This window comes from Ambystoma mexicanum, chromosome 4q, assembly GCF_040938575.1.
Source record: "Ambystoma mexicanum isolate Mex_15411 chromosome 4q, UKY_AmexF1_1, whole genome shotgun sequence".
In the NCBI taxonomy this organism is placed as follows: Eukaryota; Metazoa; Chordata; class Amphibia; order Caudata; family Ambystomatidae; genus Ambystoma; species Ambystoma mexicanum.
This window is the reverse complement of record NC_090928.1, coordinates 681,912,697-681,938,626: the sequence shown is the minus strand read 5'-3', so window position 1 is coordinate 681,938,626 and position 25,930 is coordinate 681,912,697. Positions and strand designations below refer to the sequence as shown.

Below are 25,930 nucleotides of genomic sequence, written 5' to 3'. Positions count from 1 at the left end.
CAAAATGCAATCTTTTGGGCCTGTACTTTAGGCACATATTGTGGAACACCTCCAAATCTCCTGTGTGGCAGAATTCCGTGAGTCCCCTCAAATCTCTTGTTATAGTTTTATCAAATACAATCTTTTCAATGGCCTTGTGAGTGGGTGATGAAGGAATCAACCACTTCTTCTTCCGTGCCTCCTCTGTGGACAAATGGCCATGTTCACATTTGTGGAAATGCTCATTTGTCGACCATCGATGTACGTTGCTACAGTGCAACATTACTGACCGCCATTTTTCCAGTAGAATTTCCAACGACCCTTCACATGTTTTTGAGCTCCACCAAAGATGGTTGCTGATTGACTTGGACCACTGTGAAATACCTTGCATATCTTTTTTTTTTCCTGCAGCCGACAATTTTTTATTGATTGATTTTGCAAGATGCCAAACGTCAAATTGGTGATTTATATTTTTGTACTGTTCTCTCATTGTCTTGGCAATTGAAACGTGTCTGTCCGTGGCTATCAGGTCGATCACCATTCCCCGCGATTGTAGTTCTTGCAATGATGCTACAAAGCCAACTTTCTCCATGGCCACTGAGGATGTACTTTGTGACACCTGCACGACCACCGAACTCACAATTTTCTTACTTTCCATGTCCTGAAAGTGGTAGGTGCAGTACTTGGCTGAAAATCCTTGTCCATCACCGGCTAGCCTGAAGCGTTTGCCCGCGAATGTACTTTCCATTGACATTTTTTCCATTCTCCAAGCTTCGCTGATGGCTGGAAATAGATAATCGGTTTGGTATTTGTAGAACTGACTTTTCGCAATGAAATGGATTCCCACAAACTGAAAGAAATACTGTAACTTTTTAAAACTTGAACCACTAAAAAGTGCGGCCGCTGCACAAAGTAGATTGCCTGCTGGCAGTTGCCCCAGCATGGGTTGTGCAGACCATGCGAACGGATGATATTGTGTACAGGTGGCATGTATTTTAAGGTTAGTGCCTCGAATTGCACGAGTCACATTAATCAATGGCTCCCCACATACTTCCCCACCAACCCAATGCCCATATTTCATCATCATAATAATATCCATCAAACAGCTATCGAATACAATGAATTTGGCCTCTTTCCTTATACTGTCACTCTGCATCCCAGCTGGTTCGGCCTGTAACGTTGAGGACATGTCACTCGCATGAAAGGTACAATCTCTGATATCGTCTTCCGCTATGCTGAGTGATATTGATGGTGTTTCATTGTCGTCCACTTCATTCTCTTCCATTGCAACATCTGTTCCTTGTCCGGAGATGGGAGAAAAAAACAATGTCTTCAACTTTCGCGTGCTCTTATTTTTTGCGGGTGTGAATTCTGTGAATTGATCTACGACTGCATCCAAACTACCAGGAGGACATTCACTATCAATGGCTGGTGGTGGTATAGCTCCGTTGTCAATCACTTCATATTCTTCCCATTGGCACGATGCATCTCCAGTCTCAAGTCCCTGCCAAAAGGTTTGACAAGCAACATCTCTCGTTCGCTTCACTGTCTGTGTAGATCTAGTTCTTACACCCACTCGCAACTAGAGGACAGATTAGAAAAGGGATGTTCAGTTTAAACACAACTTACAGTATTGAACTATTGACAGTGAAAGACAACATAATATAGTGAACAGGACACTAACCTTCTTTTGCTTTCTTTTCTTTGAAACTTTCTTTCCTCGAACTTCAACATCTGGACGCTGTTGCTCCGACTCGTGTGTGCATGTCTCCACTTCCTCTCGCGCTGCAACGACTATACTTTCATGATAAGCACATCCATCACTCACTGAGGCTCCATCGACTCGCTGAAACATAGAACTTTCATTAGTATGTATAATAATATTGAAAACACAAAATGTACTTGGGGACCAATACCCATACGTACATCTCAATAGCAAAACACGAATGAACGCATTGTGTAGAACATTCAAACGACAATAGTTCACGCATTGTTGATCTAGTTAGATTGAACTGTCAAGATCCATACCTCGGGCTCCGCATAGACTTCCATTGATGATATTATTGAAGATGACGCTTCAGCAACTCCCTGAAACACAGTAATTGCATTAGTATGGTTTTCTATTTTGTTTAAAAGAACATAAACTTTCTGCAGGCATCAACGGCTCATCTAAATAGACCTGCACAAATGATCAGTTGTCTAAAATAAATAATGGATATCCAAATATGATTCGATTTGCTCCATCGTTGGAAGTGTCACCACCCAGAGATCTGCATCAACTACTAGGGGTGATGTTCTTGTTGAAGAAGCTCCGTCAGCTCCCTGAAACATAGTACTTGCGTTAATAAAGAAGGAAGTATAGCGGATGTAATCACGTCATTTGATCTCGCATGATTGATCTGTCAGTATCCATACCTCGAAATGCATAAGAACATCAAGGGACGCTGTAACTGCGGTGCACACTTCTGCAAGCTGTTGCGCCGACCCGTAACTGCATGCTCCCCCTTCCTCTTGGACTAATGCTCCATCGACTCCCTGAAACATAGGACTTTCATTAGTAATGAACACAATATTGAAAAAAGAAGACACATAGGAGGGCGACGACAGAAGGACATACCAATGGCTAAAAACGAAAGAAACATTGTGTGTAACAATCACGCTACAAGAATGCAAGATCTGATGATCTCCATCGATGGAACTGTCCGGAAACGTACCTCGAGCATCTGAGTGACATCTACAGTTGTCGTCAATGCGTTGGACTCCTCAGCATCTCCCTGAAAGACAGTACTTGCATTATTTTGGATAACAATAATTATAACTGAAAACAAAGACTAGAGGACGAGTACTGTGGTGTACCATTAGGTAAAATAATTACACGATCAATTAAAACTATTGATTTACATGCCTAAAACAAGTCAGTGTCAGAATAGCTAAGTAAGATTACCCGATAGGCGCTTGAAGTGGCTGATGACTGCAATAACGACACGGATGGAGAATCTTCAGCCTTCATATTGAGTGGATACATAAATGGGGAAATTATTGTTAGCTAATGCTACACACTACCGCAATGCCGAGAGATAAATACGTAAACTTGACTCACCAGTGGAGGGATGTGGACGAATAGAGTGGGAATAGCGGTTGAGAGCAATTTTCGCCTCGCTCGCGGTGTTTTCGTCCTTATTAGCAATGATGTGGAGTACATGTCTGGGCTAAAGTGCCTGCTGCAGATGCGGTATCGATCACCCCTCTTGTCCGCAAAGACTTCTAGGACTCTACTTTCTATCTCAGAGGCTGGATATCCGCAATATCGGACCCATTCTCTTATCTGATCTATTGTCTTAGGGAAAACATGCATTATAGTACCTTCAGATTTGTTATGGGTCTTCGAAGGGCAACCGCCAATGGAACAGGCAGGCATTATGGAAAGTTCTGAAAAGTAAAGATCAACAATTCTCTATGAATACCAATGTGTTAAAACATTAAATGACACATAAAAGGTTCAATGCAAGGTCCGTTTTGGTTCTTGGAACTATACATGTTATTCACATGCGGATAAGTATTTCAATAACTTTCAAAAAATAGAAAAAGTAATTTGACTAAACTCAGAACATGTGACTAGTTCCTTGCATGTACTGTCGTGAACGAAAAGAAAACATGGATGCAATTTGATGACTACTAGCAAATAGATATAAATTAAAAAATTGGACGCAAAATGATTATGGTACATGGACTTACCTTGACGAACAAACAGTTAGATGCAGGGATCAGAGTAGTTTCTTGTCGTAGAACAGGGAGCAGTTCACAGGTTGCAAACTGACGAGTTTGCTCAAAGTGGTCACGGAAGTTCACAGAGACGAAGAGCAGATAACCAGCACCTTCACGGGTTGACTAGCAAAGCGCAAAGAAGTTCTCATTAGAAATATGAAGTGGGTTATAAAGAATTCGAAACAGGGGTGTGTTTGTGAATGAATGACGTGTATATGTCGTGGCATTATGCGGTCTGCAGGGGGCCGTCCAGCGTGAGCGGGGATGCTTGGCAGGAGACACGGGGTCTGGAGGTAGACATGGGAACAACAACCCATGCTCTATAGACCACTTTGAAGTGTACATGGTCTTTGGCACCTCTTGGCCTTTATCGCTCCCTGACAGCTCCACTTGCCAGCACAAGTACCCCGGTGCGAACTGCCTTTGATAGGGCGGGGGGTGGATCGGGGCGGTGGTCGTGCAGACAAGACACAGGAAGACTCGTGAATGGAGACACACTTATGTGGATTGCAGGGGGCCGTCCAGCGTGAGGGGGGATGCTTGGCAGGAGACACGGGGTCTGGAGGTAGACATGGGAACAACAACCCATGCTCTATAGACCACTTTGAAGTGTACATGGTCTTTGGCACCTCTTGGCCTTTATCGCTCCCTGACAGCTCCACTTGCCAGCACAAGTACCCCGGTGCGAACTGCCTTTGATAGGGCGGGGGGTGGATCGGGGCGGTGGTCGTGCAGACAAGACCCGTTTGCCGCAGGGCCTCACCAAGGAGAGGCCATCTAACTGAATGTAAGAGGATGGCTGCAGGATCTACTACATGGAATGCAGGGGGGTGAGTTTATAAATACCTCACCCTCCCAGGAGAATATACACTAGATTCATTTAAAAAATCAAAACAACCATTGTTAAAATATATGTTGGGCTTTATTTTAGATTTTAATTAAACATAAATAATAAACATTACACATTGTAAAGTTGAGGTTGCAGCACATCGAGGGAAAATCCGCGGTATTGTCCACTGTCACTGGGGAAATGTTGTCTAATGGCAAGTACCGCACAGGCAGGTATTACTCTCCGAACGCGGTGTCCGAGCCTCCCGTGAAGCCACCAAGTGAAGCAACGATAGGCCACCAGCCTGTACCACCTGTGAAAAAAAAAGATGCAAACTGTATTAAACTGACCAAACTTTCTTATCAATGTCGATTCAGGTAACACATGTCATTTTTCTTAGAAAAAAATTATATCTAGAAAATGCACTATATGGAACAAATTTACATGCGTTCGAATGATATGTAAATGTAATTTTATATGTGGGAGACGACCATGAAATAGTGGTGGCATCACTGACATCACAAACAGAGTATACTTACTCGTTACTCGGATTACGCGGACGAACAGTGCCGCGAAGTTCGTGCATAAGCACCATCATTATCCTCAACACGGTCCGTGAGAGGCAGGCTTCCCTGAACTCTGGCAGCTCGGTGATGCATTGCGGACTTTGCTCGCCTTCCTGCAGACTTTGCTCGCTTTCCGAAATGTAGGCCAAGCACCCGGAATTTTCACGGCAGCAGCAGTTCTCCTCCTCAGTTGGCATTAGCTCGCACCGATTGCACGTGCACCAGGTGGAGACGCCGTCCATGCGACATGGTCCAGGCTCTTCATCCGTTGACTGGTCCTCCCAACTGCCGTCCGAATCCCCATCGTTTTCGCGTGCTTGACTTTCCAGTAGTTCTTCCTCGGTGTACTCGGGCTCGTACATATACGGCATTATTGTGGCCATTGTGCGGTAAAGATAGTAAAATAATTTACAGAGATGGTACAGGTGTTCACACGGGCTACAAGCGGCGAAGGTAGCTGACCAGAGCACTGAAACGAGTCACAGAATACTCAAAGTAACACAGAGAGAGGAATGGAATCGAAAATCTGCTGCTGTGTGTTGTGAAACGGTCTGTTTATACTTATTGGGGAAAGAGGCGTCCTGCCATTTCCATGGCAACACGTCAATAGCTGAGGCGCAGCGATTGTTGACACGAGACGTGCTTGAAATGGGCAGTACGCGTCTGCTGATGTCAGGCTCAGGGGCGGGGGATTTGATTTAGTGCCGCAAAGGCAGGTGAGCCAGGTCGATGCGGCGGAATGATAGGATTATCACAAAATGGAGGCTGATTTCGAGTGCGATAATGGGCGAAAAGTCGGGTAAGGTCCATAGGAAAGTTTCCTACGATCTACCGATTTATGCTTACAAACACATGGCCGACCCGTAGGGACAATAAAAAAAAAGTCCCGGAACTATCCTTTAAAACATTTCACTGCACACAACTCCTCTTTATTTGCGTCCCTCCCAGTCCCACAAGTCTCTGCTCAGCCCGTGGGCTGGGCTCACCAGTTCAAGGGTCCAACACATAGTCACCGAGATGGGCATGCTTCCCCCTACCTACCCTCTGGGGATACCTTTTGCCCGCCTCCTGTATCAGGCCCTCCTCACCTGCGTCCCCTCGACCTAGCGGACTCGGTGCATGGGCCAGGCCACTGCTCTCGTCCTGTATCTCCAGTCTCTTCGCAGGGTCACCTCCAACCTGGTCTCTCCCATCTTCTTGAAATAAAAAGGTAATTTTGGGTAACAGTGGCATTCCCGTCAGATGCAGTCACCTTCGAGCTACCACGTCCATGGGACTAGGCTCAGAAGTCATTGAGAGTTTGCCTTGTGGATGTCGGTTCTTCACTAGCACTTCATCGGGAATCGGCTGCTGTGGCAGAGTTCTCTTCTGACGCTCTCTCCCTCTGTCCTTGGTCTCCTTTCGCGCTCCACCTGTGCATCATCAATCACGGATCGTTCCTGCTCCCTCATTTCAGGTATTAATCCCCTCGGACATCGCTGAAACATTGCTTCCGCTGGTGCCACTCCAGTCGATGCATGAGGGGTGGCCCTATTCTCCCTCTGGAACTGGTACCGCGCCCGTTGCACAATTCGTTGTACATGCTCGCCAGCCTCCTCACCACTGATGTCACATACTTCCACCCCACCTCTGGGATGCCTAGACAGATAATCTGCTGTGTTATTGCCCGGCTGATACCCCAGCGAGACCCCATAGTCCAGGAGCATCAGCATCCACCTTTCAATCCGGGCTGGAGGTTTGGATGACGAGCCAGCCATAATCAGCAGCAGGGGCTTGTGGTCAGTCACCACTGTCACTGGCCGTCCCAGCACATAGTATAGTCGAAAATGCTGACACCCCCACAAGACTGCCAGGGCCTCCCGCTCGATCTGCAAGTAGCGCTGCCCCGTTTCCGACAGTGCCTTGCTCACATAGGCGATCGGTCTGACCCCTCCATGTGCGTCCGTTTCAGTGAGGACTGCACCCAGACCAAACTGGCTGGCGTCAACCACGATTTCTGATGTCAAGGATGGATCAAAAAATGCTATGGTGTCTTCTGCCACAAGTGCCCCCTTCACATCTTCAAACGCAGCCTGTTCTAGCGAACCTCACTGCCATGTTGCATCTTTCTTGGTGAGACTTCTTTGGGGCTCCGTCCTGGAGGCTAGGTTCCGGATGAAACAGCCACAGTATGTGATCATCCCCAGGAAGCTTCAGACTTCACTTACGTTCCCTGGGGGCCTTGCCTCCACAATGTCCTTGACCTTCCGGGGGTCGGGTGACACACCCCCTTCCTTGAACACAAAGTCGAAAAACTCAATGTTTCTTTTGAGGAATTCAAATGTTTCCTTGTGCAAGGTCAGCCCTAATGCCTGCAGCCATTTCAGAGTCTTTATCAGCCATTTCATGTATTCAGCCTCCGTCTTTGCAAACACTAGACTGTCATCATTGATGTTGAGAACACCCTCTAGATCTGCCAGGGCCCCACAGATGATATATTGGAACACTTCCCCTGCCAATGATCTCCCCACCCCCCAAAGCTTAGGCACTTGTTTCTGTACATGCCCTGTTGTGTGGTAAAGGTGGTAATGTATCTGGAGTCCAGGTGCAACACCACCTGATGATAGCTCGCTTGCAAGTTGAACTTAGAAAAGAAACCAGCAGATGATATCGTCGATCGTGGGAGTGAGGTGTCCCTCCTGCTTGATGGCCTTGTTCGGGAGCCTAATATCCACACAGATCCTCACCAAGTCTGGTTGCTTTGCCTTCTGTACGATGACTTTGGGCGACACTCGGGTAAATCCATCCACTTTCTCGATGTCCAGCACCACCAAATTGTCCAGTTCTTTGTCCACCAGACCTGCAGATGGAATTGTACTCTGCGGGGCTTGAGCGAATTCGGCTGTATGGACTCATCGATATGCAGCCTCACGGGTTCGCCGGCCATGCGGCCTATTCCTTTAAAGAGCTGGCTGTACTTTGTGAGAAGTCCCTGTACATCTTCCACATAAACTGCATAGGCGAAGCTTACAATGCACAATGCTTCTCCCATTGCACAGCTCAGGAAAGTGTTGCTGCTTACACTCGTCACATAGAATCAAGCTTTGATGGATGTCCCTGCATGTTCAACTTTCACCACAAACGCTCCGACCAATGGAATGGGTTGCTCACTGCCAAAGGTGAATATCCGTGCCCTCACCTTCTGCATGACTGACGCCCTTGTGTCCTCCAGCACAGGTACCGTCGACTCATTGACCTTCACGAGACACCATGGTTACTTCTTGGTGGTGGCACATAGCGCACTGAAACTGGATATGAAGAAAATGTTCTCCTCCTCATCCTCTTCGTGAGTCAGGACATATTCCCCTTGATCCAGTTGGGAGACATTTGGGTGGGCGCTTTTGTCTAAAGAAACCTGCCCTTACCGGCCACCTCTGCACCATGACAGGCAAGGGTACCCTGCACAACCGGGCATAATGGGCGAGTGTCCCACAGAGTCCACACGCCTTCCCCTGTGCAGGGCATTCTACGTGGTGCGAAAGATCATACCCGTACTTGAGGCAGGACTCGATCTGGCTCCTCTGTAACGCTGGCTACCTGGATGCCTGCACCTCAGACACTTCATGGCACTGGCCTAGCTCAAGTATGCAGGGCAGCATGAGTACTGGCTCCCACAGCACCTGGCTTCTCGGCTTTCCAGATGAACAGTCCTGTATGAGCTGGTTACTGACCATAGTCTGGGGGTTTTCCCAGGCACACGACATCGACTTCCGGCGCAGATGTCCATAGAACATGTCCAGAGACTCATTGTCTTTCTGTCTGGCACTACACATGACGAAATGCTCATAGTCCACGTTGGCGAATGGCATGAAGTGCTTGCGCAACGTATTGGCTACCATGTATGATGCATCCACTGACAGTAATGACTAAAACGTTGTGCAAAGCGGTCTAGCTGATTATAGAGGGGTGGCCACTTTTCTATCCTCATGTCTCAACCGTGGCCCGGAAGTACATGTCCAGCCGTTCTATCCAGAGCTTCCAGTTTGGTCCAAGGCTCGACGGGGCCCCAGAAATATCAAAATCGGGCATTGGTGTAAGTGCCCCTTGGTGTCTCGGCACACACGCACCCACTGGGGTCGCTGGTCCTGCCTGCGCCTGGGCTCCTGCACCATCTTCTTGGTAACCTATGGAGGTGAGCGCACAAGCATCCCAATAGGAAACTGGGGCTGCAGCTCACAATGGCCCTCCTCCAGACAGAATGCACCACAAACAAATTGAGCGTGTCGATTTTAGACAACACTCCACCCTTGGGCTAGTTGTAGTGATTGCCCCTCCACCAAGTCCACACAGCCAGAAGATGTTTCCCAGCGGACAGTCCAGAATGTCCAAACATTGAGCATGCAAATAATTGCCACCACTCCACCCTCAGGCTTGCTGTAGTGATTGCCCCTCCACTAATGTCCAAACAGCCAGGAATATGGAATAACCTCCCTAGCACACTGGCCAAAGGTTCCAAAAATTGAATTGGGTGGGACAAAGGGGCAGACGAAAAGACAAAAAATTCCTAGGCCTCCCCTTCTCCTCACCTCAAACTCGAAGAGAAAAATGTCCAAAAGCACTCCATAAATGCTGTCCAGCAAAATAAACTTTCCCTCTGCATGAGGGAGGTCCAAACATTCACGTGGGAGGCACACAAGCACTCCCAACGGGAGCCACAGCCCTCACCACCACGTGTAGAGAAAATGGCTGCTGACCGCATCAAACTCTCCAACTCTGCGGCCTGGAAATTCAGAGAAAAATGTCCCAAGACATCGGGACATGCTTCCCTTTTGGGATTGGAGACCGGAAAGAGTTGGTAAGTGGAAAGGAGCTTTGTGGACCTAATCGGACATTCCTGGCCATAGTGAGCAAGGATTTGGAGGCATGTAGAACACAAGGGCGAGTGCGTGTGGAAAGCCGCCTGTTCCTATATTGTTCAGAGCAGTGCATAGACTTGTAAGAGTGATCAGAGCTTTCTGACAATGTAGGAGTGCCAGTTCGATGGGAAAAGGACAGGGGGCTCATACGAGTAGTCAGATTAGATGATAATAGGAAGGGAGTAGGTCAGATTAGTTGGGTAATGGACGAGACATTGAAAGAGAAACAAAACTGTTTAACTGTTCTGATGTTGCATACCTGGTGCAAGCGTTAGCTGTCAGGCAGCTTCCAGCAGCCGGACAGGGGAACACACGATGGACCTTATCATTTGGCCTTTACAGGGGGCCGGCTTCAAATCTTAAAATCAGAATCCCCTGGCTATCTTGCGTGCTATGTCAAGCGACACAAACCTTGTTATACTACCGTTTGTGGAATACTCCGTTTGATTTGTGGATATCCTATTGCATCACATTGGAGCACAACGGAATCGCTAAAGAAATCAACAACCAAGAACCTGGAAGCAAGAATGCACAAACTCCTCCACCTCTACCTAACATCTCCTCCACTACTAACGCAGTACTGTAATCTATCAAACTAACACTCCATTCAGACGACCTACCAGATCTAGCGTACTTGACATGCTCCTACCCACTCCAGTTTCTACCACCAACAACTACCACTTTAAATTGTTCCCATGGCTGTCTATAAGGCTAACCTACGACCATCGATAGACAAAGAACAGTTTTCATATTGCCATACAGGCAACGAGTACTTGCAACCCACTCCCATCAACACCACAGGTTTTCTGTATATGCCTTTCTTGCTTTCAGACGAACACCTGCCATGGGTCTTTTTTTTTTTGGTTTACTTTACACAAAGCGATGTGCAGTGAGGTCAACATTTTTGGCAGAGGGGCACTATAAGACCTTGCAATTACTATCTTCTCCCTCCCCTTTAGTGCATTTAATGATTAAGGTAATGATTTTAGTGGGCTTAGGCAGAATTGTAGTGGCACATGCAAAACCTGTCCTATTTGTAACACACATTGCTATGAACAACAAATACAATTATCCAAGTAAACAAAATAAAAACACTGCTCCTTATGAAACTTAAAGCAAATATTTCAGCATGCTATAGGAGGATCCATTGGATAAGCGTACAGTAGAAGTTGTGTAAAGATGCACAAATCCAACTGGTGTACACCTGGGGAGTGATAACAAAAATGATCAAACAAAGTGCTTTTAGTGATTGACTACCGCTTGCTGCATCTAATCTACAGGATGATTGTTTAATCGCTTCTAGCTCAGTTATTACTTTTTTCTTTGCATTCTTTATAGAAGATCGGCCCGGAGGAAGGCATAGCTTTCCCTCTAGCCATTAGGCTTAAAGACACGCATGGACACTTTGCCTAAAGCAGTTATTTCAGCACAATATCCAGACATATATATATATATTTCTGAGGCGTGTGGAATCTGCTTAGATCACATGCTGTGCATAGGCTGACATATAGTGGAAGTTGCCAAGTATTACAGTTGTTGTTTTTGAAATTCGAAAAGGGACATTGAATAGGGCGTGCCAGTAATACTATCCCTAAAGTGACATCCCCTGTACCCATGATCCTTCACGTGTGTAGGTCCCTCAGATAGTTCGGACACATGTGTGCGGAGTTCCTTTCGGCGTACAGCCTTATATATATTTCAATTACTGTTAGATCTCTTCCTATCCTTTATTCACTGACTGCCGAAGAACAACGCTGGTGACGATCGGAAGAGACTTCCGTCAAAGACTGCTGTGACCGACCCCAGGCCTTGGAAGGCTACCTCAGGCCTTGGCCCAGTCAGTAGGGAGAGTGGCGGGAGGTCATACATACATAGATATTCCCCATTTCTCCAGCATGGGGTCTGGCATGGATTCACATGCTCATGAATATTCCCCGTCATCAGGCTGGGAATCCTCGGTAAAGAAAAAAACAGTATCAGTTTCGTTTCTGATCTGTCTTTCGTAGTAATAACCAATCACTGGTCTCTGCGTCATACTGACCACAGCCAATGACTGCCCTCTACCTAAGCACCGCCTCTGGCAGCCATCTTCAGATTTTTACCGTACGTTCATGTGTTGGGATCCTCGTGCTATTGCTCTCGAGCGTTAGTGCTAATTTTTCACGTTTTTTTTGCTCAAAAACTTTTTTCGGTCAAAAGAGCCTCAAGCTCCACCGACTCTCCATCCGATCAACGGGGACCCGTGTCGGATTCGTCTGCGCCCCTCAAGGGTGAAGATCTCGTCGAGCTACGCTTTTGGAGGACTCCAGAAGTTTCTCAGGCCCGGACATGGCCCAGGAGAAGGGAAGCTCGACGCCCGGAAAGCTGTTCAGGATCTGCCCTGGATGCCAGCTGCAGAACGTCTTTAAGGAGGACGAACACTCCTTTTGTCTCTACTGCTTACATGAGGACAAGACGCACGTGGAGAAGGACTGTGCGTTTTGCTGCAATATGTCGGAGCGGACCATAAAGGACCGCCATCAACGTCTCGCCAACTGGCTGGAAGGGAAGAGCCCGTCAGGCGAGAAGAAGAGGAAGAAATCCGAGCGGTCTTCTAAGACCTTTGAGGACGCCCCGGCGACGGGGGTCCAACATAAGGCCAAGCACCGCGAGTCCGCTGGCACCGGGAGCGTCGAACGGTCGGGCTCTACGGGCGCCAGGCAGGGCGCACCCTCCCCGGCACCTTCATCCACGAGCCAACGCTCTGGGTCGGGTAAGAGGAAGGGCGAGCACCCGGCAAAGCTCCTGGAGAGGCCCCGGTCGAGCTCGAAGGCCCCATCGGAGGGGGAGCGAGGCAGTGTCCCCCCCCCCTCAAGGATAAGGCGGTGTGCGCACCTAAGGTGGTGAAGGCCTTAATCCATCCGGCCAAGCCCTCTATCGATACTGTCGCGGCGGCCCTGGCTCAGCCTGTGGAGGCTACACCAGTGGTGGCGACCTCGGGGCTCAGAGTCTCCCTGCCACCTCGGAGGGAGTCCTCTTTTGTGCCCATCGATAGGACCCCTGGGAAACCCCCGGCGGGGAAGAAAAAGGGGGGGCAGGGCGTCGTCGTAGATTCGGCCTCAGCTTCAGAGGAAGAGCTGATTGAGGTCTTAAGCCACGGCCTTGGCGTGGAAGAAGACCGGCCCGTCGGGATGGATCCCGACACAGGTGACGACGACATCGTCGAGGGTGCCGACGGGGCTCCTGATCGCCCGTCGGATTCCCCTCTGCCAGTGCCGCAAGACAACTCGGCGGCCATTTTGTTGGCTATACAGTCCTTATGTTCAGAGATAAGGACGAGACTACCGTTGCCGACGGAGGAACCTCTCCCGTCGGGGGATCCTGAACCGGGACCTTCTGGTGCTCCCCCGCCCAAGAAAAGAAGGATTCACCCTCCACCTCCTTTTCAGCCGTCGCGCCCCGTCCAGCCCTCCTCCCCGTCCTCCCGAGGGGATGATACGGGGACTGACACGGCAGCGACGGGTAAGGACGACGAGGTATACAACGAGGATCTACCGTCGTCGCCTCCCACCAGGGTTTCTCCGCCCGACGAGATTGGATCGTTCCACTCCATGATCGCCAGGGCATCCGAGCTTTTCCAACTCTGCCCTGAGGAGAAGAAAAAGGAAGGATTCCTTTATCAACGGCGCGAGGCCAAGAGGAAGACGATCCTCGCGGTGCCTCTACTGGACGACATTTGGGATGAGGGCCTCGCCCTCCTCAAGAACCCTTCCACGACGCCGGCTAGAAGAGACCGGTACGAGAAGAAGTACCGGGTCCCGGACGCGGCCCCCCTGTGCCTCCGGGCGCAGCCTACCCCGGACTCCGTCGTCTCCGCGGCGGCCAGGAAGAAAGCGGGGGGGTGCGGCCTCCACATCGACTTCCCCACCGGACGGCGAGGGAAAGAAATTGGACGCTATGGGACGCAGGGTCATCTCGTCTGCAGCGACGACGATTAAAACGGCCAACGCCTTGGCTATCGTGGCCCGCTACGACAGGGAGCTATGGTACAAACTAGCTCCCCTGCTGGACTTCCTACCGGACGACAAGAGGGCGGATGCCCTGGAGATCCTACAGGAAGGCGAGGTGGTGTCGGACCACGCCATCACTATTGCGACGGACATCGCCGACACTGGGTTTCGCCAGTTGGGCAACGGCGTGTGCCTTAGGTGGCGTGGATGGCTCAAGGCTACGGACTTCCGTCAAGACGTACAGACCAGAGTCCTGGACATGCCGTTCGATGGGAACAACCTGTTTGGGAAAACAGTGGACGATTCCCTTCAGGCCATTAAAACGGACACTGAGACGGCCCGGGCCCTTGGGGTTCTGCAGCAACGACAGACGCCCTTTCGGAGCAGCGGAGGCAAGGGCGCCTCCAAAGGTTCCGGCGGCGGTTTCTCCACCTACCGTCAAGCGGCCCGCTCGTCGTCTCAGGAGGCCTACAGAGGACGAGGCAAGTCTGGCGGACCCCGGCGTTGTCGCCAAGGAGGTCAAGGCGGCAAAGCCTCGTCGAAACAGGATTGAACCGACCGCGGGGTCGGGCCCCCACCGATGCACCCCGGTGGGAGGCCGGCTGGCGAGCTTCGTCAGCGTGTGGGAGTCCATCTCCACCGACCGTTGGGTGCTGGACGCCTTAGCCCGGGGCCACGCGCTCGAGTTTCAAAGGAGGTGCCCGCGCGTCCCCCCCGTGGCCAGGAAAGAGCTTCACGTCCCTCAGCTTCTCCTGGAGGTAAAGGCGATGCTCAGGAAGGGCGTCATCGAACTCGTCCCAAAGAGGCTTCGGGGCTCCGGAGTTTACTCGAGATATTTCCTCGTGAAGAAGAAGACGGGAGGATGGCGCCCCATCCTAGACCTGCGACGTCTGAACAAGTTCATCAAGGCGCAGAAGTTTCGAATGGTCACCCTCCAGCACGTCCTGGGGCAGCTGGAGGAAGGAGACTTCCTGTCGTCGTTGGATTTGGAGGATGCCTACTTCCACATTCCCATCCTAAAGGGGCACCGAAAATTCCTCAGGTTTGTGGTCCAAGGGCGTCACTACCAGTTCAAAGCCCTCCCCTTCGGACTACAGTCGGCACCCAGGGTATTCACCAAGTGCCTTGCACCGGTGGTGGCGCAGCTGCGCCGCTAGGGGATCCACGTCTACCCCTACCTGGACGACTGGCTCATCCGAGCCGAGACGAGGGAGCTCGCCGTGGAGCACACGGCAAGGACCGTCCAACTTCTCACGGACCAAGGGTTCTCCGTGAACTACGCCAAGTCCCACTTGGTACCCGCGCAAAACGCACTGTTTCTGGGAGCGAAGCTCGACACAGTGTCCCTTCTGGCCTTCCCGTCGGAGGAAAGGACCAGGTCCATCCTGGGCAAGGTACAGCGGATGTTGGTTTCCGACGCGGCCAAGGTGAGGTCCATCAAGTCCTTCCTCGGAATGATGTCTTCTTGCATCTACCTCATTCCCATGTGCAGGCTCCGGATGCGCCCGTTGCAGGAGTTCCTGGACGCGCGCTGGATCCAAACAACGGGCGGCTTCGAGGAGAGGATCACACTCGACGAGAGTTTCCGACGAGCGGTCCGGTGGTGGGGCACCCACGCGCATCTGACGGCGGGCATGGACTTCCAGACCCCAGACCACCAGGAGACAGTGACCGCGGATGCCTCCCTGGAAGGGTGGGGAGCGCACACCGAAAATCTGCACGCGAGAGGCCTCTGGCTCCCGACGGAGAAGTCCCTCCATATCAACGTACTGGAGCTCCGTGCAGTGTTCTGGGCCCTCAGGTCCTTCCTTCCGTCCCTCAAGGGCAAGGTGGTGAGGATCTTCACCGACAACACCACCACCATGTTTTACATCAGGAAACAGGGCGGAACCAGGTCCCCAGCACTGTCCAAGGAGGCGCAGGACCTGTGGCATTGGGCAGTCGCCCAAAGGATGTATCTGGTGCCGTTTCATCTGGCAGGGATAAAAAACACCATCGCCGACTCACTCAGCAGGGAGCTGCGCTCGTGCCACGAGTGGGAACTACGGCAGGATCTAGTGGATCGCCTCTTCCGACGGTGGGGCAGACCCCAGATCGACCTGTTCGCGACGGCGACGAACTCCAAGTGCCGGAGGTTCGCCAGCAGGTTTCCCCAGGCGAGGAGCATGGGCGACGCTTTCTCGTTCCCCTGGGAGGGCCTGTTCCTCTACGCGTTCCCTCCTTTGCCACTGCTAATCCGGCTCGTCAACCAGCTCAAGAGGTCACGGTGCAGGATGATCCTCGTTGCACCTGCGTGGCCGAGGCAGATATGGTTCCCGGACCTTCTGGACTTGTCAGCGTCCCCGCCAATCAAGCTGCCGGTGGACGCGGATCTACTCTCCAGGGAAGGAGGCGCCATCCTCCACCACGACCCGAAATCCCTGAACTTGCAGGCCTGGCTCCTGCAGCGCTAGAGTTTGGAGGATACGACTTACCGGCCGACTGCAGAGAGGTTCTTGCAAAGGCCAGGGCGTCCTCGACTCTTAAATGCTACGGACACAAATGGAAGAGGTTCTCTGTCTGGTGCCACGCACAGAAGATTAACCCTCTACGGATTACGGCTCCCAGGTACCGCCGTACCTGCTGACGCTGGCCAAAGCTGGACTGGCACACGCGTCCATCAAGATTCATCTTGCTGCGATCTCCCGATACACCAGAACCACGGCCCGGACGTCCCTGTGGTCTCATCGTCTGGTGAAAGAGTTCATGAAGGGACTGTTCAGATCGTTCCCGCCGGTGAAGGCGCCGGCCCCGGCGTGGGAGCTCAACGTGGTGCTGACCAAGCTCATGGGACCTCCGTTCGAGCCCCTGCACTCGGCCCCGTTGAAATTTCTGTCGTGGAAAACAGCGTTTCTTGTGGCCATCACCTCCGCACGACGGGTGGGAGAGATCCAGGCCCTTTCCTGCAAGGCCCCGTACTTGACTTTTCACGACACGAGGGTAGTGCTCAGGACCCACCCCTCCTTCATGCCCAAGGTACCGTCGGACTTTCATCTCAACGAACCCTTGGTGTTGCCTGTGTTCTTCCCGTCGCCTTCGTCGCCGGCTGAGAGGACTTTGCACTCGCTGGATGTGGCTAGAGCGCTGAAGTTCTACGTGGACCGCACGAAGTGTTTTCGGAAGACGTCACAACTCTTTGTGAACTTTGGACCTGTCAATCAGGGGAAGGCTCTCTCGAAGGCTTCCATTTCCAGATGGCTCTCCGGCTGTATCATGTACTGTCATCGGTTGGCAAACCGACCGCTGCCTGGCCGTCCGAGAGCCCATTCCACCAGAGCGATCGCAGCTACCACGGCGTTCCTTTCTGGTGTGCCCCTGCTGGACATATGCAGGGCTGCTACGTGGAGGTCGACGCACACCTTCACGAAATTCTACTGCGTCGATCGGGATTCCAGGGAGGAGTCCAGGGTCGGCCAAGCAGTGCTGCGCAACCTGTTCGCCTGAGGTGAGCCTGGTGAGGAGGTAAGATGCTTAATGTTGAGTTTGATGTAATGCTTAATGTTGAGCCTTTGCCACCTCCCGTGGTTGTGCATGTGTGTACTGCTATGTATTCTTTATTCATGAGCATGTGAATCCATGCCAGACCCCATGCTGGAGAAGGAACAAGTTACTTACCTGTAACTGTTGTTCTCCAGCATGGGTCTGGCATGGATTCACATGCGAACCCTCCCGCCTACCCCTCTGCGGCTCTTCACTTGGTCATACTGCCACTTCACGTGCTTCCAAATCTGAAGATGGCTGCCAGAGGCGGTGCTTAGGTAGAGGGCAGTCATTGGCTGTGGTCAGTATGACGCAGAGACCAGTGATTGGTTATTACTACGAAAGACAGATCAGAAACGAAACTGATACTGGTTTTTTCTTTACCGAGAATTCCCAGCCTGACGACGGGGAATATTCATGAGCATGTGAATCCATGCCAGACCCATGCTGGAGAACAACAGTTACAGGTAAGTAACTTGTTCCTTCTCCTACATATGTTCGCCCAGCTGCCATACCTTGACCTTATGGAGAGTACTCTGTTTAAATTCTGCCCCAAGTGTAACAAAATGTTTCCCTGGCAACGCTCTATACCTAGAGAGCGGTCCACCGAATCCTTGTCCTCTGGGTGTTCCCGTTCCCTCTCACCTCACAAGGCCCAGCTGTCCTCGGACGGGAAAGCTGTCATCCATCAAACCGCCACCGGGACCCGGTCGTCTAACGACACCGTGTCTCGACCCACTAACGAAACTAGACGCTCTGCGTCTAACCCTACACCCGAAATTCGACGCTCCTCGTCGGATCATGCCTACGAAAGTCAACGTGATGCGTCGCACCTAGCGGAAGGCCCCAAGAAGTCTAGTAAAACCACCTCTAGCCATGGGGGAGGGGGTAAAAACCTCAAAAAGTCGTCTAAAGTTTCCCACACTCCTAAAGAGAATCATAGGGAGGACAAGGCTGTTTAAAAAAAAAAAAAAGAACATGTCAGCCCCCAAGACCAAGGTTATACCACCCACAGATGAGGACATGGGCCTTACCCCTCATTCTGCTATTATACCAAGCTCCAAAGAATGGCGCTCGCAGGATATAGACAGAGTAATGAGAAGGATGACCTTTATGGCAGATATTTTTATGAAAATAATCCAAACTATTTTCAGAGTTTTAATAACACCCCCTCTCACCTCAGCTCCTTCTGGTTCCAGGGCCACTCCTTTGTCTCCTCAACCCCTTCCTAAGAGGGCTCGCTCTGATACTCCCTTTCAGGACTTAGTCATAGACCCCTTTGTAGTGGAGCCTTATGACCCAAATTCTTGCCATGAATAACCTGACCCTCAATTGGAGGAGTAACAGGCTGCAGACCCTTACTACAACGGGGATGATGAAGACCAGGAGGCGGACGATGAGGCTGAAGCTTACTCTTTAGACTCCCCAATTCCTAAGGACCCTCCTGTTAATGATTCTCCAGTCGATAACCAGCCTCTCCTTAATGAGGTACTGGCTAAGGCTGCTGAACACTTCCAGATAGATACACAGGAAGTTCAAGAGGACAGGGATTTCACAGAGCAAATCTTGGGAGACAAAAGGGCAGTAACGCAGTCCATCCCCTTACTAAAATCAGTCCAGCGCAGAATTCTGCCTCCTTTGCAGACGCCTAACCACACATGTGCAGTAAATCCACGTATGGAAAAGTTATTTCCCGCTGCTCCCTCTGACCCTTTATATATCAGGGGACAACTAAGGCCAGATTCCCTGGTCAATACCACCACTAGAAAGAGAGCAAGTCCCCACTTGCTTCTTCAGAGGCTCCTCCGGATAAGGAAATCAAAAAAATCTATGGTCTAGGGAAGAAAGTCGCTTCATCTGCGGCTTATCGGGCTAGGATAGCCAAAAGTTCCACACTCTTAGCAAGTTATAATTCCCATAAGTGGGAGGAAGTATCTGCATTGCTTTCCTCCGCACCTGAACCTTTAAAGTCCCAATTAGCGCAAGTAGCAACTGTTGGGAGGGCAGTGTCGGGCTGTTTCCTAAAGACCAACTTCTAAGCGGCAGATAATGGTGGTAGAATAATCGCTGAAGGTACGATCCTTGAGAGGCATGCATGGTTAACAGTCAGGATTCAAGCCAGAAACTCGGGCGACTCTTATAGACATGCCGGTCGAGCCTAATATATTATCCGGCAAAGCCGTCGAAGATGCACTGAAGACGGCGAAGAATGAGTACAACACATTAAAATCCCTTGGTCAACTCACCAACAAACCCTCTGGACAGAGGGGAAAGGGTAATTTTTGATGCTTTCGAGGCCAAAATTCCCAGAGGGGGTCAAACTTTAGCCAAAACCAGGGCTCATCAAATTACCAGTCGCAATCTTCCAGGGGCTACCCAAGAGGGCAGCGCAGAGGTCATGGGCGGGGAAGAGGCAGCCCCGCTAAAGATGGTACGCCACCTACCAAACAGTGACGTTCCACTTCAGGTCCCCTCCCATGCAGCCCCAGTAGGGGGGCGCATTACCATCGGACAGATGGGTGCTGTCCAGTGTCCGGAGGCTACTGCATCGTGTTACTAGAACGCCCCCACGACCATCCTCCACGACAGAAAGTACACTCATAGGAACATCAGAAAATCCTCCTCGAGGAGATTGCAACTCTATCAAAGGACGCCATAGAGGTCGTCCGGGCAAATCAGGTAAACGGGGGTATTTATTCAACCTACTTCCTTGTGCCAAAGAAAGATCTCACAATGTGCCCAGTATTAGATTTGCGCCCTGCAAACAAGTTTGTCAAACCACAAAAGTCCTGCATAACTACGCTACAAGAGGTAATACCCCTACTAAAAAAGGGGATTACATGGCAACACTGGATATGAAAGATGCCTATTTTCATATTTCAATGTTCCCAGCGCACAGAAGATTGTTGCATTTCAAAATAACGAACCAGCACTACCAATTAAAGGTGCTACCCTACGGAGTAGCCTTGGTTCCAAGGGTATTCACCAAGGTACTGGTCGTGGTGGCAGCGCACCTGTGCAGGGAGGCAATCCCAGTGTACCCTTACCTGGACGACTGGCTCCTTACAGGGGAGTCCCCCCTGATTTGCAGACTAAACATCCATAGAACCATCAACAAACTCTTTCAATTGGGCTTCTCCATCAACGAGAAAAAGTAAAGTCTCGTGCCAGACACCTCCAAACAGTTCCTAGGAGCTGTCCTAAATACTCAAGAGGGGTTGGCCTTTCCCTCAGAGGAAAGAATTCGAAATTTGTTGCTGCAAATTCCTCAGTATCAAGCCGGTCGCCAAAAGCAGGTGTGCAAAGCTATGCGTTTGCTAGGCATGATGGCGTCTTACATTTACCTGGTTCCCCACGCGTGCCTGCGCATGCGACCCATGCAGGAGTGGTTGGCGAAACAGTGGTCTCAGGCAAGTGGTCAGTGGGACGATCTAGTGGATTTTTCCCCAACACTAGTACAGAATCTTCGCTGGTGTACGAGAGAGAATCTAACGAAAGGGAAACCTTTCTACGACCCAGCGGTTCAGGCCATTGTCACAACAGACTCCTCCTTAACAGGGTGGCGAGCTCACTACCTCCACCACACAGCTCGGGGTCTGTGGTCTCGTAAGGTTGCTCAGAACCACATCAATCTGCTGGAACTTCTAGCAGTATTCAGAGCGCTTCGGGCAGTTGAACCCCTCTTAGCAAACCAGTCAGTGCAGGTCCTTACGGACAGCACAACTGCCATGTTTTACATAAACAAACAGGGGGACACTTGTTCTTAAAATCTGTCCAAGCTTGCCCAACACATTTGGAAATGGGCACTCAAATGGAAGATTTACCTGTCAGCCCAACGTGTTCCAGGGGAACTCTGCTCACTGGCAGACTCTCTGAGCAGAGATCCCCTTCCAGAGGAACACGAATGACGACTACACGAAGACGTCGTAGAACACCTCTTTCCCAACAATAGACCTATTTGCCACAAGCGAAAACAGTCAATGCCCAGACCTCGCACCCAGGTCCCTCCAGCCATGCTCGAAGGGGAATGCCCTATGGATGAACTGGTCAGGGATGTTTGCCTACGCTTTTCCATCAACCCCCTAATGAGGAAGGTGGTGAACGAGATCGACAAGGAACCGATGACGCTTATCCTATGTGGGCAAGACAACCATGGTATCCACATCTGCGCAAACTGTTGATGTGCGATCCCATCAAACTTCCTGTACCAGTACAACATACTCACCCAGCACGAGGGACTAACAGTGCACCCGCAGCCACACTCAATGAACTTGGCAGCATGGCTCCTGAAGTAAGAGTTCAGACAGCTCAACCTGCCACAGAGATGCATGGATATCTTGAAGGAATCAAGGAAACCAAACACTAGGCACTGTTACTTTGACAAATGGAGAAGATTCGTAATTTGGTACCAGACTAAACAAATCAACCCCATAGAATGTACTCCATTACACATTCTAACTTGTATGCTCCATTTGCTAGATGCAGGGTTCGTATTTAACTCCTTAAAGGTCCACCTAGCGGCTTTGTCGGCCGTCAGGACCGCTCACAATAAGGTCTCATGGTGGAAAGTGCCAGTCATCAAAGCTTTTATGGAAAGAGTAAAGAGACTCCACCCTCCAGTTTCTAATCCCCGCCAGGGTGGGACCTCAATGTGGTACTAGCTAAGCTCATGGGACCCCCTTTCGAGCCTATGCACAAGTCTAGTCTCAAACACCTGACTTATAAAACTGCCTTCTTAGTGGCTATCACTTCCATAAGAAGGGTCAGTAAAATGCAAGCATTGTCAGTGCAGGATCCTTTCTTGGTTGTACTCAAAGACAAGCTGGTTTGACGTACTCGCCCTAGGTTCTCACCTAAATTAATTTCCAAATTTCATGTAAACCAGACGATTGAGCTACTGGCTTTCTTCCAAGAACACAACAGCTCAGCTGAGGTAAAACTCCACACACTAGACGTGAGGAGAGCGGTCCTCTACTACATAGACAAGACCAGACCGCTAAAAAAAACACATCAACTGTTTGTCTCCATAGCGCCAGGTAGAGAACGTGACCGTATTTCTAAGAATGCCATCTCTATGTGGATAGTCAGATGTATCCAACTGTGCTATTCCCGATCAGATAAGACACTGCATTTTACGCCCAGGGCTCACTCCACAAGAGGTACTGGAGCCACTCTGTCTTTCATTGCAAATGTCCCGTTAGACTGTATTTGCAAAGCAGCTACATGGAGCTCTGTACATAATTTCACGAAGGTGAGTAAGGGGAGAATGCCTCTGAGGAGGTGCAACTGAAAGTGGGCCATCTTGGACAGGTCGATGATGTGAGGAAAGGAGTCAAAGATGACGCCAAGGTTTTTTGCTTCGCACAAGGGTGTGGGGAGGGGGCCTGTGCAGGGTGGCTAGAGTGTAGGAGGGAAAGAGGGAGCAGGGGTCCCAATGAGAAGGATCTCTGTCTTACTGGCGTTAAGACAGATATTGTTCGTAGTGTACCATGCCTGAATAGCAGACAGGCAGTCAGAAATGAGAGAGGAAGGAGGGGAGATAGAGGAGGGCAGCTTGAAAGAAAGCTGCATGTCATCAGCACAACACTGAAAATTGGAAGAGAAGGTGGAGATCAGATGGGCTAGGGGGGCCAGGTTGATGTTGAAGAGCCAGAGTGAGAGGATAGAGCCCTGGCGGACACCACCTGTGGAGAGTGAGATGGTGGAGAGGAAAGGGCCCTGGGACGGTAGATCAGCGAGGAAGGAAGAACAGTCCAGAGCCAGGTCCGTGATGCCAAGCGCATCAGGGAGCCGCTTTATCAGGGTGGCATGATTGACCGTGTAAAAGGCAGAGGAAAGGTCAAGAAGGATGAGAACAGAAGAAGAGCTGGAATCGAGATTAGAGAGGAAGTCTTCACGAGTGTTCAAGAGAGCAGTTTCCGTGCCTCTGGCAACTCTGAAGTTAGACTGGTGGTCGTGGAGTCAACCAACAGATTCAGTGTGGTGAACAAGCTGGGAGATGGCCAGCTTCTCTAAGAGTTTGCCCAAGAAGGGGGTTGTGGTGATAGGGCGGTAGTTTGCCGGACATGAAGGATCAGCAGAAGGGTTTTTGAGGAGAGGGTGAAGCATCCAGGGGCAAAGGAGTAGTTGCTGAAATCGGGTTCCATGTGATATTTTCGCCGCAAAAATATCGCGATGCAAAAATATTGCCATATTTTTGCGGTGAAAATAACACATGGACCCTGCGGGGGACACCCCCGCAACCCCCGCATCATTTTTTTATGTGCGGGGGACATCCCCGCAACCCCCGCACCTAATATTTTCGCCACCAAAAATATCGCCTATGGCCGTTCCCGACGACCATATGTACGGCGATATTTTTGCTGGCGAAAATATTACCTGATACCTGAAATCGGCTAAGGCTGGAGAAGGGAGACCATGTTGTCTGTGATAGTCCTGGGGCAGCACCTGTTTAGAGGAGACTTTCATAGTGCGGACTTATCTAGAAATCCCATAAGGTGTTATGGGAGAAAAAGAGTGGAATAGAAGGGGAGGAGCAGGGGGGCCAAAGAAGGCCTGGAAGAAGGGGAGGGAGAAGGAAGTTGCATAGAGGCGAGCGAGGAGAGGATGTTCTGCGTTTTGGAGATGAAGTGAGAGGCCAGATAAGTGGAGCCATACTTTATTTTAATTGTACTTGATGTTCTCTTCTGTGCGGGCTATCTTTGTGATATTGTATGTTCTTGTCAATAGTATGAATATTGAATAAAATGCAGAGAATGCCAACTCGAAGCTGTAACAATGAGTCTGTAAAAGGTGTATGCTTGGTGTCAATTTGTTTCCCAGCGAACAGGTTAGACAGATTTTTTATCTTGTTGGTGGAACATTCAAAAACGTTAGTTTAAGCAGATTGTCCTCTCTGTGCAAAAACATGTGTTGAAGATTCTGCTCGGTGCTTTGTAATTACCTGGCCTCTCCGATAGTTTAGGAAGACATTTTGGTATGGTTCTGAACATCTTCAAAGATGATTCCTCTACAACATTCCATATACGCTTAGCATTTCCATTTCACTTGTAATTGCAGACATTCTAGATTTGTACGGTTGCAATGAAATTGCTTTCAAACAGTGGTTCTGTACAAATAGCACTAGTCATCCCATTAAAAAGTTTGAAATTAACTTTTGCAACTTAGAATTTCCAAAAGCGAAGCTAGCTCTTACTTTTTTCAAAGGTGGTTTGTAAACCCAGGTCTGGACTTCACTGTTCAAATGGAAGAGAACTGGGCCCGGGAGCGGTCTTGGTGCGCTCGATCACCTTGTTCAGTGAAGCTTGTTTTATGTTGACATTTTCTTGGATGTGCTGGTGCACAGGCAACCGTAGATGGGGTGGGTGCTCTGAAGACCATTCCTGCCTGCAGGTTTCGTCTGAGTTTTTAATATTCTGTACTCCACCCCATCATTACAGCTTTGCTAGAAAATGCAGCGGGAAAGGTATGGAGACACGGTTGAAAATTGTAAAGATAAAAAGCAGTGCTAGTGCAATGGTAGGTAACATTGTAGGGACCTGAAGTAGTCCCACTTGCAGGTCTGGCGAGGGTAAACCCCATGCAGACTCTGAGAGGCCTTAATTCCCTTATTCTTGAGAAAAGATAATTTCTTGTGATAGGTTATTGCTTGTTATTTTGTCATCTTGTAAGTTAGTTTTCCCTTGAAAGGGACCGTTTCTAATACACTTAGTTCCCTTAATGGACTGACTAGTCTAATCATTTTAAACCTGGATCCAAGAAGTTACAAATGTATTTTGGATTAGTCTGCAATAACCATTCACACGTCTCAGCAGCTGTTTATTCCCTTTGAAATAGAGTCAAATTGACCCTAGAAGGACCAGAGGAGGAGGAGGGCGAGGGCGATGATGATCAAGAGAAAACGTCATCACTTGTGCTTCCAAAGATGGGAAACACGTTGGATATAGCCTTAATAAGTGACAAGGAATACCAGTCTCGCCACTCTCAGCCAGAATGTGGTTATGCCTTACTACCTGACAGATGGACCGAGTACAGCATTCACACCATGAAGCCAGATAACTTGGAATTGCTCTTTGATTTTTTTGAGGTGGGTTTTTTATTGAAAATGTTATCGAAGCGAACTCGGAAGTGTTTTTTTTAATTTTTGTCCACATTATCCTTCAAAGTAATCTGTTTGCTTAGCAGTCCAATGTGTAAATGTATCTGGTTGTCTACCTGTCCATGCTCCAAATTAATGTCCCTCCCTGTAATCCACAGTGGTATATCACCTAAGGTTGTTTTTTAATGCAATTCTGGTAAATATCATGGTTTACTGCAGACTGATGTGCTTCAAGATGATCTTTGATTAAATCATTTACTGTTCGTTAAAACTGTTACCCTGCAGTGCAG

At 49.8% G+C, this 25,930-nt stretch overlaps 1 protein-coding gene across 2 annotated transcripts in view; it reads left to right on the top strand.

Moving 5' to 3' along the window:
- Positions 1-25,930, top strand: part of GPCPD1 (glycerophosphocholine phosphodiesterase 1) — a 1,217,556-nt gene that overhangs the window by 370,186 nt on the left and 821,440 nt on the right. Inside the window, exon 8 of one of the 2 annotated variants that reach the window (XM_069608267.1) lies at positions 25,379-25,628. The exons of the other annotated variant lie outside the window; for it this stretch is intronic. Within the exon in view, the coding sequence (XP_069464368.1) occupies positions 25,379-25,628 (250 nt within the window). The remainder of the gene's footprint in view (positions 1-25,378; positions 25,629-25,930) is intronic. 2 annotated transcript variants of the gene reach the window in all.